Raw genomic sequence first — 19,327 nt, forward strand, 5'->3', positions numbered from 1 at the left:
TCTCCCTCTTTAAAACCATATAAAATATTGTATGAGATTAGAAATACACTTAAAATACATTAGTGTGATTTGGTGGTTTAAATGTAATCGGTCCCCATAATCTCACAGGGAGTGGCACTATTAGGAGGGGTGACCTTGCTGGAGGGGGCAGGCTTTGAGGTTTCCTGTGCTCAGAATACCACCCAGTGTCCCAGTCGACTTCCTGTTGCCAACATGTCTGGAAGATGTAGGACTTTCAGCCCCTTCTCCAGCACCATGTCTGCCTGCACGCCGCCGTGATAATAGTGGACTTAACTTCTGAAACTGTAAGTGAGCCCCTCAATGAAATGTCTTTGTAAGGGCTGCTGTGCTCATGGTGTCTGTCAAAGCAGTAGAAACCCTAATAACAGGAGCTTCCAGGAAAAGCCTCATTAGCAGACAGTCTTAAGTGTGAGCTAGAACTCGGAGGCACTGTGTGACAGTGTGTGACTGGTACCCCTCAGGCTCACCCCGACTCATGGCCCGTGGTCAGTCTGAAAACCTTGAAGCTGTGGGTTCTGTTCCATGTTGTTTTGGTATGTTGCAGCCAAGTCCCAGAGGCACCTCCTTCACCCACAATGTGTAGCCCTCGTGGCAGCACTATGCCCAGGGGAAGAGGTGTGCAAAACTCGTGGGTCTCACAAGGAGCTCACAGAAAGTGGAGGTGACATTCACAGGGAGGGGGGGAGTCGCTAGCTGAGCTCATAGAAAGTGGAGGTGATGTTCACAGTGAAGGAGTCGATAACTGAGCTCACAGAAAGTGCAGGTGACGCTCACGGTGAAGGAGTCGATAGCTCCCAAAGAATGACACAGAGACTTCTTATTAATTATGAAAGCTCAGCCTATAGCTTAGACTTATACCTAATTACCTCTTATGGCTTAAATTAACCCATTTATTTTAATCTGTTGTAGGAGGCCACTTGTTTGCCTGGCCTCTTAGCCCTGGAATAATCACACAGAAACCATATTATTTAAGTCACTGCTTGGCCCATTAGCTCTAGTTCTTATTGGCTAACTCTTACATATTAATTTAACCCATTTCTGCTAATCTGTGTATCACCACATGGCTAAGGCTTACCAGGTAAAGTTCCATCTGGCTCTGGCGGGGCTACATGGCTTCTCTCTGACCCCCGCTTCCTTTCTCCCAGCCTTCCCTTTAGTTTTCCCTACCTAGTTCTGTTCTTTTGCCCTATCACAGGCCAATACAGTTTCTTTATTCATTAACCAATAAAAGCAACACATAGACAGAAGTACCTACCACACCAATCTGTGTTCTATCATGTGATGTCACCTCTCTTCCATCTTGTATCCCCTGTTTCCTCATGGTGTCTCCTGTTGTCTCCTGTGCACTAGATCCTCCTCCTCTTCCTTTCTCTCCCTGGAAATCCCACCTATACCTCTTGCCTAGCTATTGACTGTTCAGCTTTTTATTCCACCACTCACAGCAAATACATCTTCACACAATGTACAAATGTCCAACAACACTCCGCGCTGGTCTTAGAACAAGCTAAGCAGAGCAGCAAAGGCTGGTGTCTCCCAGACAAGGTGTCTCCCGGAAAAGGCATGGTGGGAACCATGAGGCTAGGCGGGCATCTCCTCTCAAGTTCATTGTTTCTAATCGTTTAAGTTAAGGTGCACACCACCAACAACAAAAACAACCAACAGCTCCCTCAGAGGGACATAAAATATGGAAATGAAGTCTCAGAGACTCGGATTCATGATAGCTGCACAAAGTAAGGGGGAGGGTGGGCTAGGTGGTCCTGATGGAGGACACAGAACACACCCTGAAAACTAAGATAAGGAGGCCCTGGCAGAGAAGCCCAAGCCTCCACCCTGCCTTTTAGAAGAGCTCGCCATACTCCAGGGGAAGCAGACAGCCCCCAGCTGTACCTGGAGAATCCTCGGCTTGTGGCTGCTCAGATCCTTGAGTGCCCGAGGAGGAAACACAGGCTTTGGCCTTCGCATTCCTTGCATATAGTCTCTCAGGGGTTTTGAGGGCCCAGGGCACCGGGGATATTGCCGCCAAGGTTCTGTGACAGCTCTGAGTTTTAAACCAACCAACTTCTTGCACGTTCTGACTTTCAAGGGGCTTTTCCAACGTGACAGTTGACATGGCTGTGTTTTCTCATGCATGGTGGTGTCTGTGCTTAAAGATTGAGCCATACTTCACAGAGTTGTTTACCAAAGGGAATAGCTACTCTGATGTCACCAGCCAAGGCCACATGAGATTACTTCCCGGGTCCCTGCAGAAGCAGGCGTAGATAGGGAAGTATGATCCCTGCTTGTCTGCACAGGTCCCTGCAGAGAAAGCGCCTGCCCAGACCACACCACCCAGATCGGGACAAAGGGCAAGCGCTGTGGGCTATAGGTGACAGTGACTATCCATGGCCTTTCTGTGGTTGTCGTTCAATTAAGATCTTTTTTAAAGTATGTAAACGCCTGATGGGCTGGTTAGCAGGCTCCAGGGATCCTCCTGTCTCCAACTCTCTAAAACCCAGATGACAAGCACGTGCTGCCGTGCTGGGCTTTTTGTGTGGGAGGTGGGATTGAAACTAAGACCTTGTGCTTACGAGACAAGGGACTGTGCCATGTGACCCACCCTTAAGCTTTAGAAACTGGCCTGTATTAATGTAACGGGCAGTGCATTCATTTGTGGCAGTTTGCACACTTGGCATGCACTGCCTTGTGACATGGCATTCTTGCACTGCCCATGCTAAAGGGACAACTCCTTTAATCCCAGCATGCTCACCAGCCTCTGCCCCCACACCCAGGTGCTTCCACCAGATAGTGAGCGCTCCGCAGTGGACACTCACGAGGATGGTCACTTAGTGACCTGTTGCAGCATCCACCCCAGGTTGGAGTGGTGTGGCATTTGAAGGGAGGCTGCAGATGTGCCCGCTTTGAGGATTCAGGCAATTTTCGTTATTATTATTAATGTGGGTGTGTGTATATGTGTGTGCGCCACACTCATGTGCTACACCACGTGTGGAGGTCAGAGGACAACTCAATGGAGTCAGTTCTCTCCTGCCGCCCTGTGGGCTCGGGGGGTGAACTCGGGTCATCAAGCTTGGTGGCAGGCTCCCTCACCTGCTCTGGGCCACACTTCCAGACTCTGGCCTTTCCTTACACACTAGTCCCAGTCTCCCCTAGACACTACCTATACCCCGAGTCCCTCGTCGTATCCCTAAAACTGTCTTTTTCAAGACAGGATCTCATGTATCCTATGCTGAGGTGATGGTCATGTACCACCATATCTAACTTCTTTTCCTGTGGGGGTGAGTGAGACAGTGTCATCCCAAGGAAGTGTCTGAAGGACTAATTATCCTTCACAACCCCCAGACTCTGGCCCCAGATGCATGCGGACAGGAATTCTTAGAAGTACAGAACCTGAGAAACTTGTGCACGTGCGCACACACACACAAACACACACCCTACACTAGGACCCCTAGAATTTGAAACTGGCTTGTAAGTGTTATGTTAGGTCACTTGCCCTCTTCACTTCCCCCTCTCCATCAGTGACATGTCCTTGCACAGTTCCGGGGCTTTGAACCTGACAGAGTCAGTGAGGGAGTGAAGAAAAAAGACAGACACGGTCATACAGAAAACCTGGGATCCCGTGGACTGGGCTCTCTGGTGGTAAAAATGCAGTCCTCCGGAAGGGCATCATGTTTATTATATAGGGTAGGATTGAGAGCCGAGGTTATTGCATAGGCTGATAAGGACCCGAGGTGTATGGTTTACAGCTGGAGCAGAGAGCGAGGTTTGACTGATCATGTTGGGAGGTCTCTCTAAGGGAGTGGTCTTTAGGCCTTAAATATCTGTGGGGAGAATGCTGTGGTGGTAATTTTCTTCATACACTGTCAGCAACCACACACAGACCAGAGGAGGACTTTGCCACTCCCGTAACACTGAGACCCAGTTCCTTGACTTGACCATGCCCGTGTCAACACACATTGTCTTATGATGTCACACACTCAGGGCTTCCTCAGCTCCCTGTACCTTGGACAAAGAGTTAAGAAGCCCTTCTGTGCTGTGTGGCCTTGTACCTACAAGGTAACTGAAGAGTCCTGCCCCGTACCTTGCTTCTAGGCATAGGCCAGACTTAGCTGCTCTAGGTGATAGGAACTTCCTCTCCAGGCCTGAAAACCTTAAGTCAGAGATTTGGGGATCAGAAGTCTTTGCCATCGGGCCTTTCCTGTGCTGCACAGCTGTTTCTCTTATGGTCTCTCATGTCTTTTCTGAGAACTAGGCCACCTCAGCTCTCCTGGGGCCTTGGTGTGCTTTGGTGGCCTGACCAGAGCTGGTTTCTGGCATTGGTTTTATGACTTGAGAGGTGACCACCTATTTGGTTGTTTGGTTGGTTGGTTTGGTTTGGTTTTTCAAGACAAGGTTTCTCTGTAGCTTTGGAGCCTGTCCTGTAACTCTCTTTGTAGACCAGGCTGGCCTCGAACTCAAAAGAGATCCGCCTGCCTCTGCCTCCCAAGTGCTGGGATTAAGCCGCCTTTTCGAAACAAGATCCACAGCAGCTTCTTACCCCACTTATCACGGGTACAGAGTCTCTGGCCTGCCTTCGTCCTGCCTTCCTCAGGTGCTGGAATGTGCTGGCTATCGCTTTCCTACCATGGGGTCTTTGCTGTGGCCTTGTCTTGCCCAGAACATACACAGTAACTTCTGACCAGACTGTCACCTCCTTAGCAAGACCTACTTCCTAGAATTTGTCATGAGTCCTTTCTACCTCATCCCAGTGTTCCCATGCCCTGCCCTGTCTCTCTGGGCTCCTCAATCAAATCAGTCTCTTCTCCTGTGTGACCGCCCTTCTTTGTTACATTGGAGTTCATGACTAGATGGGAGAAGGGGCTTGACTGAGTGCCTGGAACAGAGCCTGGCCTGGGGCAGGGGCTCTGTGTGGTTTGCAGGAGTGAGTCTATGCTTGAGACTGAATTCCCCTTACTTGGCCATAGGCTCCGTATCAGCCCCCTACCCTACCACACCCATCACATACACACACACACACACACACACACACAAAGGGGTGGGGGGAGGGAGAGAGAGACAGAGGACAGGGGTCCTTCGCCTTCTGCAGCTGTGGTTGAAAGAGTCGGGACTTAAAGCGAGGAGCCTGTCTGAACAGATAACTGCTAAATGGAGTCTCTTAATTTCATAAGCTTCTCCATTTTGGTTGAGCTGCGATGGTTCCAGTAACTACAGAGATTTGGTTTCTAGAAGTAAATTAACTTTGTCTTTAGATTTGGTGGCTGACCTGCCCCTTGTACTTCCCAGTATGCAGAAATGGCCAACCAGGAGAGTTGGTTTATCATCATCTTGCTTTAACTTGTTGCTCCCTGGTGACACCTAATTGTGGCCAACCACGGGCCAAAAGGGGAGACTTCCCACTTTCTCCCCTGCCCTCCACGTTTATCCTGTATTACTAAATGACAGAAGAAAGAAAGAAATGAAATGGAAAGGCAGGGACATGATTGCTCCTCAGTATGTACGTGGGAGACCATAACCAGAGGCAAGGACCTGAGCAGGCTGAGCTAGGCCTTATGGGGAGGGAGGGGGAAGGAAGAGAGAGAGGGGGAACCAGGTACAGCAGTCTGGAGGCCAAAGGTACAAAAGGGGTGGGTAACCAAATGGTTAGATTATATAGAAAGGACAGCCCAGCCCCTGGGTTGGAGAGTTCAGGGTAGGGAGCAATACTGAAGGACCCTGGAACAGCAGGGGCTGAGGGATGCTGGGAGAACCTGGAATCCAGGTTCACTTTGATGTGGTAAATAGGCACCTCATTCATTTTACCCAGTTTGAGACTTAAGAAGTACAAAGCCCTGTTTGTAAGTAAATGGTGAGCTCTCAGATTCTTACAGACCTTTCTCTAGGTCTCCCCACCCCCTAGCCCCCCTCCCCACTCCCCACAGTAAAGGCCTGTATTGTCCCGCGTCTTTCATCTCTTGTCTCTCCCTGCTGACTTACCCTCTGGGGTCCCCCTGCTCCTTCCTCTTCAGTTCCTGTCTCCAACCCCTCAACTCCGTTCTCCTGAGTGCTTTGGACGGGTCCTCTTTGCCTGAGTTACTCATCTGCTGAGTTTGAATTTCTTTCCTTTCTCCAGAATCTTCTTTTCTAACCAGCCTGCAGGTGGACTCCCCAGAAACCGTAGTGTCCCATGGAGAGTTTCCCCAAATAGACCCATTGGTCTCCCCAGTGGAGCAGCTCTGGTGTCTGAGCCAATGGTTGGAGACTTGTCTTCCTTCTCTATTGGGAGAACTCTTTGGCACCCCTCCTTGTGGCCACTGCCCCGCAGTCCTCTGACTGCCTAGACTAGAATCTCTCTACTGAAGCGCAGCCTGGCTGAGGTGTCTGATGACTAACTCTGGCCGGAGGGTAATTCTGCACGTTCAAAAGGACCTTACATTACACACCAGAATATCCCCTGACATTTCCTTTATTCGGGCCCCTATCTCTCTCTGCCTCTGCCAGGCTCTCTGCTCATCCTCCTCTGCCTCTCGGAGTCTCCTGTCGGTCTCCCAGACCTGACCCCCTCCGAAAACCGCCATCTCCCTAATGTCTGCTGCTTGCCAAATCTGCTTCTAAGATTTACTACAGAAAAAGGCCGTTTCCAAATCCTGCTGGCGGAGGACAGCAGCCTTGAGTGACCTTCTTAGCAAAACCTGTTTCTCAACCAGACTCCCACTGTGATCAGATCAGAAGGCTTTTAGTGACCTCTGCCTCCCTCTGCCTTGGCAGCTTCCCTGCCTAACCTTCCCATTTCTTTCTTCTTTCCTCTTCCCACTCCCTTCCACAGGGTTCTCTAGCTCAGACCCTGACTCCAGCAACTTCGTGTGGAAAGCTAACCGCCCCCTCTCCACATACCCTGTGTAGGAGGTAACCTTTCGCTGATCCGCCTCCCCCACTAAAGGCCTGTGCTGTCTTTAGTCCTTTGTCCCTCTGTCTGTCATCCCATCTCATTAACCTTTCGGTTAACATTCTTCCAGAGCTTTCTCCAGCAACCAGGATCACCCAAGTATCCCGCTAGGTGCTGTTTGTCACCACCTTTTCTCTCTTTTCTCCTAGGAGGCCTGTTCGAATATGTCACTGCAGCCAACTACCTTGGGGAGATTGTGGAGTGGTGTGGCTTTGCATTGGCCAGCTGGTCTCCCCCGGGTGGAGCGTTTGCTCTGTTCACGATCAGTACGCTGCTCACCAGGGCAAGGCAGCATCACCAGTAAGTTTGAAACCACGTCTTTGCGTTCCCAGTTTGTTCTTGGGCTTGAGCATAGCCGTTTCCAGGCCTGACTTCCATGGTAATAGTGAGCCGCTAGCCCCGCTGCTTGGAGTAGAGAGCTAAGGGAGCAGACCTGCGGCTTTGGGGTCCTCCCTTGTGCTGGCAGCCAGTGTCTTCCCGTGAAGAGGGAGTGACAGAAGTCAGAGAGTCAGAGGCCACCGTGCCTTTGTCACTGTTCTGTCGCTGAGAAGCAACATCACGATCAAGGCGACACTTAGGAAAAAAGCCTTTTACTGGGAACTTGCTTACAGTTTGGGAGGTTCAGTCTGTTATCGTCCTGGTTGAAAGCATGGTTGTAGTAATAAGAGTGCCGGGCTGCTTCCCGCACCCAGCTCCTGCACGGCTAGCTTTACCCGAAATAACAACACACAAATTGTATTCTTTTAAATACTGCTTGGCCCATTAGTTTTAACCTCTTATTGGCTAGCTCTTACATATTGATCTAACCCATTTCTGATATTCTGTGTAGCCCCACGAGGTGGCTTACCAGGGAAGATCTTAACCTGCGTCTGTGTCCAGTGGGAGAATCATGGCGACTGCCTGACTCAGCTTCTTTCTCCCAGCATTCTGTTCAGTCTACTCCACCTACCTAATTTTCTGTCCTATCAGAGGCCAAGCAGTTTCTTTATTACTTAACCAATGAAACAACAGATAGAAAGATGACCCTCTTCCATCACATGGTGGTGTGCAGGCAGGCACTGGAGAAGTAGCTGAAAGCCACATCCTGATCTGTTGACTGGGGAAGAATGACTGGACTTGACAAGGGCTTTGGAAACCTCAAAGCCACACCTTGTAATCCTTTTAAATACTGCTTGCTACTCCCTGGTGACTAAGCATTCAAGTGTCTGAGCCTATGGGGGACAATTGTTATGCAAACCCCCACACCCTGAAAACCCCCAGAGCTGCTGAGAAAGGCAGAGGTATAAAAGTACCCCGGCAGCCTTTAATCCCAGCACTCGGGAGACAGAGGCAGGCGGATCTCTGGGAGTTCGAGGCCAGCCTGGTCTACAAGAGCTAGTTCCAGGACAGGCACCAAAGCTACAGAGAAACCCTGTCTCGAAAAAAACCAAAAAAAAAAAGTACCCCGGCAAAGGTTTTACATTGTCAAATGGCCAAAAACCAAGTCAGGGTAAAGAGGGAACTGCTCGTTGTTGTCGATGGATTGCCAAATCCATTGATCTGACTGCAGAGAGAAGAATGACATTTATCCTTTGTCCTATTGGGATGAGGGAAACCTAGACTGGGCATCTGTTAAATAGATTCTAGCAGCCAGGTGGTGGTGGCGTGGTGCAGGCCTTTAATCCCAGAACTCGGGAGGCAGAGGCGGGCAGATCTCTGTGAGCTCGAGCCCAGCCTGGTCTACAAGAGCTAGTTCCAGGACAGGATCCAAAGCTACAGAGAAACCCTGTCTTGGGAGAAAAAAAAAATAGATTTTAGCTTAGGTATTTTATGGGGCTTCCCCTTTCTCCTCGTGATAGTTTATGAACCTAGCCCATGCCTTCCTGTTCTTTGACCTCACACTGTATTCTGCAGACAAGTGGCGTTCACTATCCTAGTCTACCTAAGTCCCTCTAACCCTCCTGACCTCCCCATCTTAGGGAACAGGGCAGTGGCTGCTGTGGCATCTTCCCGCTAAGAAGGGGCAGAGTCTACCAGCCGTGCAGCTCTAGAAGAGAAAAAACTCTGAGGAGGGGACTCCTGGGCTGGTCCTGGTGGCTTTGGTAGAATTTTGGCAGGCAGTGTATCTCGAGCTCTTTCTGCAGAGCCATCTGTAGAAGCAAAGGGCCAGATGGCACGGAGAGAATAATGCTAGAGGCCCCTTAGTGTAGCCCAAAGTAGGCTGGCTGTTGCCCAAAATGTCCCACAGCCAAGGTGAGGGTGATGAACCAGATCTCCTTTCAGGCATGTTGGTAGCTATTGGTATGGCTAGAACCACAGTGAGAGATGTCTCCCAGAGACATCTCCTATTTGATTATTAGGTTAAAATAATAGTGGACCTATCTCTCTTGGCTTCACATAGGTGCTGCAATGTTGAATTGAGCCCAATGTCCAGGGAGTATTTTTTCCTAAAACCTCAAGGAATGCATGCCAGTCACAGTCACCCCAAGCTGTCCCTTCCTGCTGTTTAGGACCAAACCTGTAGCCAGAACTGGCCTCTCCTACCTTTTAGTACCAAGGTTACTTAAGAGTCTGGTTTCAGCAGAGCCCCTGCCCCTTTCCTTAATCACTGACTGCAGAGTTGAAACGAAAGGCCTTCCTTCACTGTGGCTTCCCTCGGAAGCATGAAGGAGAAGTCTCCTCTGAATGTCCCTCCTCTTTGTAGACTAGACACTGGCTAGAGCTTGCTGGGTGGGGTCACCAGGTCACTCCCCACAGTGACAGGACTTTCTAAGAGATGCCATGGTTCCCCAGGACCTAAAGTCTCTCTGGCTATATTACCATAACCTCCAAGCATGCTTACTGAACACCCTGTCATCTGCATATCAAACTTTGGCCTTTGCATAGCTCATTGTCCTACTAGGGTTACTATTGGTATGATGAAACACATGAGCAAAGCAATCTGGCCAGGAATTCTTGAAACCAGTTTGTCCATCGAAAGCAAGCTGAGAGAGGGGAGATCACAAGATCTTGGGTCAGCTTTTGCCTACTTGAATTCCCTTGTCCACGGGAATGGGGACATCCAGTCTGTCAGCAGGGAGCTACTCGGACAGTCTCATCTGTCCCCAGGAGAAGTCAGGCTACATAACAGGATTTCCATGCCTTACCCATGCGTGCCTGGGTGCTCTGTCTACCCAGCTTCCTCCTTTAGTAAACCACACCAGCCTGAGGTCAGCCAGGAGCTGCATTTGCTGCGTCTATTCAGCAGCTGCTCTAGACAGGCTTCATTCACCTGTGTTCACAGAGTCAGAGCCAGGGTCAGGAGGAGGAAGAGAGGCGCCCACTCATTAGCCCAGTAACATACTAGGAGAGCCACGGAACCAAGATTTAGCTGCCTCGTTTTGAGACCCATCCACCTGCCAACTCAGAAACATTTCTCGTCATTCTAATTCTAAGAGGGAAGAACCAGGGCGCAGTTAAAACCAATCACAGCCAAACAAAAAGTCCACTAGTATAAATAGCTCATTACCCGATAACTGGGATTCACTCACAGTCTCCTGGGCTCTAAAGGGTGCACAGAGCGCCCGACTCTGCCCTGCACAGCACACATGGCTCCTCTCGTTGACTCCGGCCAGCTTTGCTAACACAGCTGCTGCTTATCCTGGTGGCCATCCACAGTCCTGATGCGTCCTGCAGCTTTATGCCACCACAGCAGGACCATGTGGGAGACCCTGCACATGACCAGTGTGGGACTACCAGTGAACTTTCAGCTTTGACCTCTTTGGGACCATAGCCTCTGTGTGCTGACGCACTCACAGGTGATGGACCTCAATGACACTTGGATTCTATGCCAGCACTTTTCTCGAACAAAACAGGGAACAAGAAAGTCCCTCCCGACATTTGAATATGAAATACACAGAAACGGGAAATAAATAATTCAGATTTCCAAATGAAAGCCTTACTAGTGAAAATCCCAAGGAATTCTTTGTGTTGCCAGGGACATCAGGGTCCCTTCTCAATTTCATCAATAAAAATTGTAAAATGGCATTGGGAGGAGGCTGGAAGACAGTTTTGTTAGGGCAGGCAAACTGTGCATCGTGGCAGCCGACTGGGAAGAGAGGAAGAGAGACCAGGATGCAATGGGAGGTGGCGAGCAGCTTATGTGGAAAGCGCAGGGTGCCCGAGAACACAGGCGTAGGCTTTGACCAGCATGGAAAAGGAAGAGAAAGAGAGTTACCCTTTTAAGCTCTGGAAGCGGGCACAGTTGGCAAAACCGTGCGCTGGTGGCATGATCAACCAACCGCACTGAGGGCTGGCTTCTCAGAGTGGAGCGTATATTGCCTCAGGAAGGGTTAATCATTTCTCCTGTCCCTTTAACATGGCTTTAGGCAAATGTGACTTCCTGAGGGTCGTTGGCCAGGTGACTCACAGGCCTGACTGGATGAACTGCGTCAATAGTATGAACTGTTCCACGCAGCGGAGTAGATCAGAATGTAAGGCCCCACCCAAGGCCAGCCGCAGATTCCGATCCCTTGACTAGCAGTCACTTTCTCAAAGGCCCTCTCAGCAGTCCCTGATAAGTTCAGGGCCTCCAGAGCGTCTGTAACATTTTCCCCCTTAAGAATAAGGAGCTTAAAATCACTTAGAAAATGGGCCAGCGTTGGGGGCGGGGGATGCATATAACCACGCCTACCATGAACGAGTTAGCGTCTGAGCTAGAGTTTCCGTCCGGCCTCACTTACTCCAGGCAGGGTGCTCATCTAGGAGGAGCGTAGAAACCAGAGCGCCCCCTGCTGGCCAGAGAACTGAAGCCATTTCTTGCTTCTGACCTTGAAGAATGGCCTTTGCAGTCCCCACCCCTAAACTGCTTAGCCAGTTCCTATTCAGGTCCTCATCATTTGTGGAGTGTAGCACGAATAATAAAAACCCAGAGACAAATATGGGGTTCAAACTGAGGATCAGAAAAGCAAAACAGCCAGCCGCTAGAGAAGTCTTACTCTGCCAACGCTGGGCGACCACAGACTGAGTGAGTCCCAAGCCTCTGTCTCCTCCGTGCTATATGATTTCTGAGCTGAAGATGCTTTTGTTGAAATTGATGTCAGTGTGGGGTGATTTTGAGTCCTAAGGAGTAACTCAGTTTTGTGACAGTATATTCATATATTTGTTCGCCTTAAAAGCTGAGGACAAAATAATTATCCCTTTGCACAATCTTGTTATGTTACCTTGGCTGGTTTGAAATTAAAAATCCTATTGCCTCAACCTCTCAAGTAGCTAAGAGTTTAGGCATGTTGTCATATATATATATATATATATATATATATATATATATATATGAGGCCTTCAACTTAAGAGTGGCCAAAGTTATACAGTGTCCTCCAGCAGTATCCCGAATCATACAACCAGTGTATACACTCTTCTTCACTGACTTGTGCTTTCCTGGTTGCTCTGCCCTTGCCCTCCTGAGACCACTGTCATCTTCGGTAGGCAGAAGAATCAACCTCTATCAACGTGGGGCGTCCTGTACAGGTATCCCCAGGGCGTCTTATGAAGGAGCTGTGCTGAATGGGTACCTTTTCTGCACTGGTGACTATTGACAAATTCTGGGAAAGACTCCTGTCATGGGGTCCCATGCCAGAGAGGTGACAGGGGCTGCAGAGACCCGGGCAAGCTTCGCGTCCTCTTTCCTATTGCTTGCACAGCAGATGACAGCGACTGGCAGTCGGCCCCCTGGGTTATCATTTCTGTAGCTGTGGACTGGACTGCAGTTAGACTCACACAGACAGTGCCCTTCACGGCCTCCCCTTCTGCTCAGTGTCTTTCTGCTGCACAAGTAAATGATTGCTTCCCTTAACATCTTTCATGCCTAGGGAAGCAATCATTTACTTCTTTTTACTGACTATTCCTAAATCCTGTAAAGAAAAAAAAGACTTTTTGGAGATGAGGTCCCATGCACTGATGCCCAGGCCACCCTCCAGCCCAGCCTCTCAAGGCGCTGCCACTGTAGGCACGGGGCATAGCTAGGTGCCTTTGTGTCCGTTCTGACTCTGCCCGTTTCGTCCTCAGCCTCCCCAGCTGGCTGCCTGTATTCGTGCACTGAAAATACTTGCTTCAAGTGAAGAGCCAAATTGCCGACATCACCCATTGTATGTTTAGTTCATGTCAGCATCCCTTCCCAGAAAGGTGAATTACGCAGGGCACTTCTGAGACACATTTGACACTTAAAATTATTCACGGTGTGGATAAATAGCAAGTCCTTATTGCTTAAAAAAAAAAAAGCAAAAACAGAAAACAATAACTTAGGGCTAACAAGATGGCCCCTAGTAGGCTAAGGTGTTTGCCATCAACCCTGAGAATGTGAGTTCAATCGCTGGCACCTATGCGATAGAAAGACAGAACTGATAACTCAGAAAGTTGTCTTCTGACCACTGTGTGTAAACACACAGACACAAACTTTTAAAATGTAAAAAACCACCTAGGTATTTGTCACATAATCACTTTCGTTACCATCTTTAAAAATGATTAAATGACAAGATGAATTGGTTTTCTAAACGCTTTTTTCTCTCATTTTAGGTGGTACCATGAGAAGTTTGAAGATTACCCCAAATGGAGAAAAATTCTAATTCCATTTGTGTATTAATGTGATGTCAGCGGCATCGTCCTTGAAGAGCTCCTTCCTGGCGGCGACGTCTCTCTGGGCAATTGTCAATGAACTGTTTCCTTAATTCTGCAGCACCACTGTTTTCAGGAAGGGCTACGGGGGTTTTCATCCCCTGGTAAAGGAGTAAGCCAATCATAAAGTAATCCCACTGTGTGCTGTTAGGGACGGTGCTGCCTGCCAGACCAGGACTGGGGAGCACTGGGCCATTGCAGCTGTCTCTGCCTTCAAATGTGCCTCTTTGCCGTTTTGATTTTGTTTCTTTGTTTATTTCTAGATTTTTGTTTGTTTGTTTTGGTTTAGGTTTTTTTTTTTTTTTCCAAGACAGGATTTCACTGTGTAACCCTGACTGTCCAGGAACTCGCTCTGTAGACCAGGCTGGCCTCCAACTCACAGAGATCCGCCTGCCCCTGCCTCCTGAGTGCTGGGATTAAAGGCGTGCGCCCCCACTACCCATTGTTTGTGCATTTTTGAGGCCAAGTCTCATTGTGTAGACCAGGCTGTCCCTACACTCACGGAGAGATGAGACGCCTCTCGCGGAAAGGCACTCACCTCCGCCACCCCATTGCCACCGAACCTGGCAGTGCCTCTGGGTTCTGGGCTGCAGAAGTGGAAGAAGAAACCACTGACCCCACACCTCTTACAACCGACCAACCCTGCAAGGAACGCACAGGTCAGCAGGGGTCTCTTGCCTCCTCCGTGGATGTGTGTTCTGCCTGTTCAGCCCAGGCTGCAGAGGCCTGGGGCTGCGGGAGTAGTCGTGGCCAGGGAAAGATCCCAGTCCACTGGCTGGCCTTCCCTGCAGCTGCTCCGCTAGACCCCGAGACTGGGGAAAGGCCTCTTTCACTCAGCTCTCCTGGTGACATGCTCCTATAAACATGCTACAGTATCACCACTCACTCACTGGCCCTGCTTGGGTCTTCCTTTGGTCTAGGCGGAACTAGAAGTCCTTAAGGCACTTTAAAAAAATATATCTTTATTATTATAAAACAAAACCTCAAAGCAGGATTCCTTATTTTGAATGCTCCCAAAGACCAATCATGGCCCATGGCAGAAACGCAGGCACTCGGGATGCCCGCCTGAAAAATAAATAAATAAACAAATAAATAATAGCCAATACCGACGCCAATTGGCTACCCCTCCAAGGAAGTAGCTGCAGGTAATAAAAGACACTGCCCACCCAAACACCAGCTTGGGAGAGTGGTCCCCAGCTGGGACCCTAACCCCACAGTGGCTCTTTGCAGTCTATGAGCCACTGGTGAAGAGCCATCCCCATTAAATAGACCATTCCCCTGGGGCAGTGCACTCCCTGCTGCCCGTCATCAGGGGAAGCGATGGGACAGTGTGCCCTCTGATCCACAGAACATGCTGCATTGGGACCTCCCAGAGACCTGATGGTGTGCACAGAGCCCCCACCGCCTTTCCTGTGTGCAGCACCTACTTCCCTGCCCCCACCACCTGCCTTCCTCCGATCCACCTCCGGGTGCCCACCCACCTGCCTGCCCTGTGGCCTTCCTAGCAGGGCTTCCTCTTACACACAAACCAATCTCTGTGGGTCTGGTGTGCAGAATGTCTGGAGTTGACACAGAAAACGTCAGGGCATGGCTGTTTCATTTCAACAAATTCAGACACTAAATTCGTCATCATCAGGGCAGGCAGTATGGCGGCATGCAGACAGACATGGTGCTGGAGAAGTAGCTGAGAGTCTTCTGTCTTGCAGACATGTAGGCAACATCAAGTCAGTTGGGATGCTGGGTGGTATCCTGAGCATAGGAAACCTAAAAACCCAAGCACTAGAGTGACATACTTCCTCTAACAAGGCCACACCCACTCCAATAAAGCCACACCTCCTAATAGTGCCACTCCCTATGATCTTATGGGAGTCAGTTACATTCAAACTACCACCTTCCTCTCCCTGGCCCCAAAAGTGTATAACAGTATCAGTCAATGCAAAATACATTCAGTCCAACTTCAAAAGTTCCCATAGTCTATCACACTCTCAACAATGTTTAAAAGTCCAAATTGTCTTCTGAGATTTATGCAATGTCTTTACTGTAATGCCCTGTAAACTTAAAATCAGAAAGCAGATCACATATTTTGAACATACAGTGGTGCAGGGTATACATTACCATCCCAAAATACAGGGAAGGACACACAGTGAGGAAATACTGGACCAAGGCAAACTTCAAACTCTGCATCTCCATGTCTGATGTCAAAGCACTCTTCAGCTCTCCAACTCCATTCATTCAGCTTTGTTGACCGCAACATAGTTCTTCCTCTTGGCTGCCTCCACTCCGCTAGCAGCTCTCCTCAGCGGATAACCCTCGACTCTGGCAGCTCTAGCATCTTGGGGTCTCCAAGGCAATCCAGGCTTGTTCACAGCTTCATGAAATGGTCTCTATAGGGACATGTCTGACACATGCCTGGCCTCAGCAGCTGTCCTTAGGCACAGAGGCAAATTCCATAACCGCTTTCTTCTATCCTTGACTCTAAAGCCAGAACCTCCTGGCTGAAGCTGCCAAGTTCTGCTTGCTGGGGCTGGAACACGCCCCCTTGTTCAATTACATCTTCACCAGCTTTCTATTTTCCTCCCTCACTGCCTGAGCGTGGATGCCCTAAGACTCGCTCTGTAGACCAGGCTGGCCTCAGACTCAGAGAGCCACCAGCCTCTGTCTCCCCAATGCTGGGATTAAAGGTGTGTGCCACCACACTGGGCACTAAGCTGTTCTTAAATTCCTTTTTACAAATTGGACACTTAGCTGGGGGCGGGGAAATCTTACCCAGAGGTCACGACTCCCTTTATTCCATTTCTTAATCCATTTATCTCTTTAAACACGGGCCACGCGTTAATTCCATTCTGCGTCCTGGTGCTCACTTCTCAGCATCACATTTGTGACTTACCCTGATTAATTTGTTCCTTTTCATTATAAATCTTCATTAGAGTCACCACAAATAACAACTTGACAGAGTCTCTACGAGGCTGTTTTGAGATTTACTCTGCCAACAGAATTAATCCAATTTCTTCATTTTAGCCTCAGGCAGACTGTTTGGGCAAGGGCAAAGGCAGCTGTTTTCTTCCCCAAAATATCACAGCAACGATCTCCAGGCAACGTGATAAAATTCTGCTCCTCTGCAACCTCTTGAGTGAGCCCCGCACAGTTCAAACAACTCGGCACCACACTTTTCCATGCGCCTGCCAGTATGGCAGTGCTTAAAGCTTTCCACTGCTTTCTTAACCCGCTCCCAAAGTCCATAGTACTCCAAATAAAAACATGGTTTAGCCTATCCCAGCAATACACAAGTCCGGGTACCTACTTCTGTCCTCATTAGGGTTTCTATTGCTGCGAGGAGACACCATGACCATGGCAAGTCTTATAAAGGAAAGACATTTCATTGGGGTGGCTCACTTACACTTCAGAGGTTCAGTCCATTATCATCATGGACATGGCAGCATGCAGACAGACATAGTGCTGGAGAGGTAGCTGAGAGCCCTGCATCTTGGAGGCAACAGGAAATGGTCTGAAAGTCAACAATGAGGGAATCTGAGCAAAAGAGACCTCAAAGCCACCCCCCCATAGTGACACACTTCCTCCAACAAGGCTACACCTACTTTAACAAAGCCACAGTTCCCAGCAGTGCCAGTCTCTATGAGCTTAATTTTAAGTCTCTATGAGTTCAAGCTAGCCTGGGCTATCCATGGAGCTCCAAGACATTCTGTGCTACATAGCAAAATTTTAAACCAGCATCATCCTCAGCAGAGGTTTCAGTATGATACGAAATAACAGGGCCAGGGAAGGGCTGGCATCAGATAAGATGCTAATGCAGTAGAAGGTGAGATCCTAAAATAAACTCACATTTGCTAGGCTGCTGGAGATGCTTGGGACTGTTCCGAAGAGTCCAGGTGTTTCCGGGAGAACCTATCTGTGGCACCAGCCTGAGATGCCATGTAACAAAGCTTCAGCTGCTGTGCCCAGCTCAGGCCCTCGTTGACTGGTTCCTGCACTTCGCAGACAGCACAGACCTCTTGTTCTGTCCACACAGCAAACAGCTGTTTTCCTAAAGGGAATAAGACATAGTTTGTTCTGGAACCATTTTCAGTGGCTGTGGTCCAGCTACATAGATTTAGGTTACCCCAAATTCCACGTCTCCATGTGAAAGTAGCTTCCTGAAAGTTCATAGTTTTGTAGAACAAAGAGAGTCATAAGAAGACAAGTTTAAAACACATGGGTGGGTCTATCAGAGAGGTGGGTACCACAAGATGGCAGAAGCCTTGCTGCAGGCCTAAGATGTTATCCGATGACATTGTCAGGCTTCTGAGTCGGTGGCAGCTAGTCATCTGCTCAGTTAATAGATTTCAAAAGGGGTTTATCTGTCTTCACGAGATGTTAGTCCTGATGTTAGAGGCAGGCAAGGACTGGTAGTTCAGGAGGCTAAGGCAACCTGGAGATAACATAATTAACATTTTTACCTGCAATATTCGAACCTTTCCACACTGTTGTGGTTCTAATCAGTCCATCAGTCTCAATAAGCAAATCCAGTCTATTTCTAGGACCTCTCATTCACAACATGGTCCCCCTGTTGTTGGCCAATCAGCATACAAAGGCCATATGTTATTTATTAAATATTGTAAGGTCCTTCGTATCCAGGAAGCTCATTGTTAAGATCTAGTATATATTAGGTTGGCTGGTTGGCAGGACAGCAGTCTTCAGGAGAGAGAAATAGCTGGCAAGGGCCATTAAGAAAGAAACTTGAGAGGTAGAGACAGCTGGATCTCTGAGTTTGAGGCCAGCCTGGTCTACATAGAGGGCATCAGTGTTGGCTGAGGTTTCTGTCCCACCTGGACCCACAGTCATTCAGTCCCAAAGAAAAACAGAGGTCTACATTAATCTTATATTAGCCCATAACTCTTGTCTGTGTTAGCCATGTGGCTTGGTACCTTTCATCAGCGAGGCATTCTCATCTTGCTTCCTCTGTGTCTGGGTGACGACTGCAGACAGCATCTTTCCTTTCCCTAAATTCTCCTGTTCTCATCTCCCCACATCTACTTCCTGCCTGGTTGCCCTGCCTATACTTCCTGCCTGACTACTGGCCAATCAGCATTTTATTAAAACTAGTACAAGTGACAGGATAAAAGACCATTGTCCTACAGCAGTACAGTACAGCTAACTAGGGCTACATTGAGAGAGCGTCTCTCAAAAAGAAAAACAAGGCCGGGCGGTGGTGGCGCACGCCTTTAATCCCAGCACTTGGGAGGCAGAGGCAGGCGGATCTCTGTGAGTTCGAGACCAGCCTGGTCTACAGAGTTAGTTCCAGGACAGGCTCCAAAACCACAGAGAAACCCTGTCTCGAAAAACAAAAAACAAAAAAAAAAAAAAAAAGGAAGGGAGGCTGGGAAGGATGGATGGATGGAGGGAGAGAGAGAGAAAGGGAGGAAGGAAAGGAAAGGAAAAAAAAGAATCATATTAAGGCTATTAGCCATCATGACTGGTATCTGACTTTTTCTTATTTTATTCTCTGTGTCTGACAGAAATAAGATTTACATGTAACAGACAATAGAACTATTAGACCTAAAATTAAGTAATCAAGAACACAGTTTAGCCTATTGGAATGAAAGTAACAGATGAAGGAAATGTGTATTTTAAATAACCAATTTTACATTTAAAAACTTAGATTGATTCTAGGTATACTCTCCCTGTATTTACAGCCATGTGTACTCCATGAACTATATATCCATGATAGCATGTACTCCATGAACTATCTCTATACCCATGATAGCA

General features: G+C 48.6%; 1 protein-coding gene and 1 long non-coding RNA gene across 2 annotated transcripts in view; one reads left to right on the forward strand and one right to left on the reverse strand.

Moving 5' to 3' along the window:
- Positions 1-14,395, forward strand: part of Srd5a1 (steroid 5 alpha-reductase 1) — a 35,877-nt gene extending 21,482 nt beyond the window's left edge. The window contains exons 4-5 of the mRNA XM_057790198.1: positions 7,087-7,237; positions 13,466-14,395. Of these exons, the coding sequence (XP_057646181.1) occupies positions 7,087-7,237; positions 13,466-13,532 (218 nt within the window). The 3' untranslated portion in view covers positions 13,533-14,395. The remainder of the gene's footprint in view (positions 1-7,086; positions 7,238-13,465) is intronic.
- A 9-nt stretch (positions 14,396-14,404) lies between these two features.
- Positions 14,405-18,683, reverse strand: LOC130887650 (uncharacterized). Its single transcript, XR_009058381.1, has 4 exons — positions 17,405-18,683; positions 16,962-17,069; positions 15,046-15,328; positions 14,405-14,629 (listed from the first exon to the last, which is right to left on the reverse strand). It is a non-coding gene; the product is annotated as an uncharacterized LOC130887650 (long non-coding RNA).
- Between the last annotated feature and the right edge of the window lie 644 nt (positions 18,684-19,327).

This window comes from Chionomys nivalis, chromosome 15 (genome assembly GCF_950005125.1).
Source record: "Chionomys nivalis chromosome 15, mChiNiv1.1, whole genome shotgun sequence".
Taxonomy (NCBI): domain Eukaryota; kingdom Metazoa; phylum Chordata; class Mammalia; order Rodentia; family Cricetidae; genus Chionomys; species Chionomys nivalis.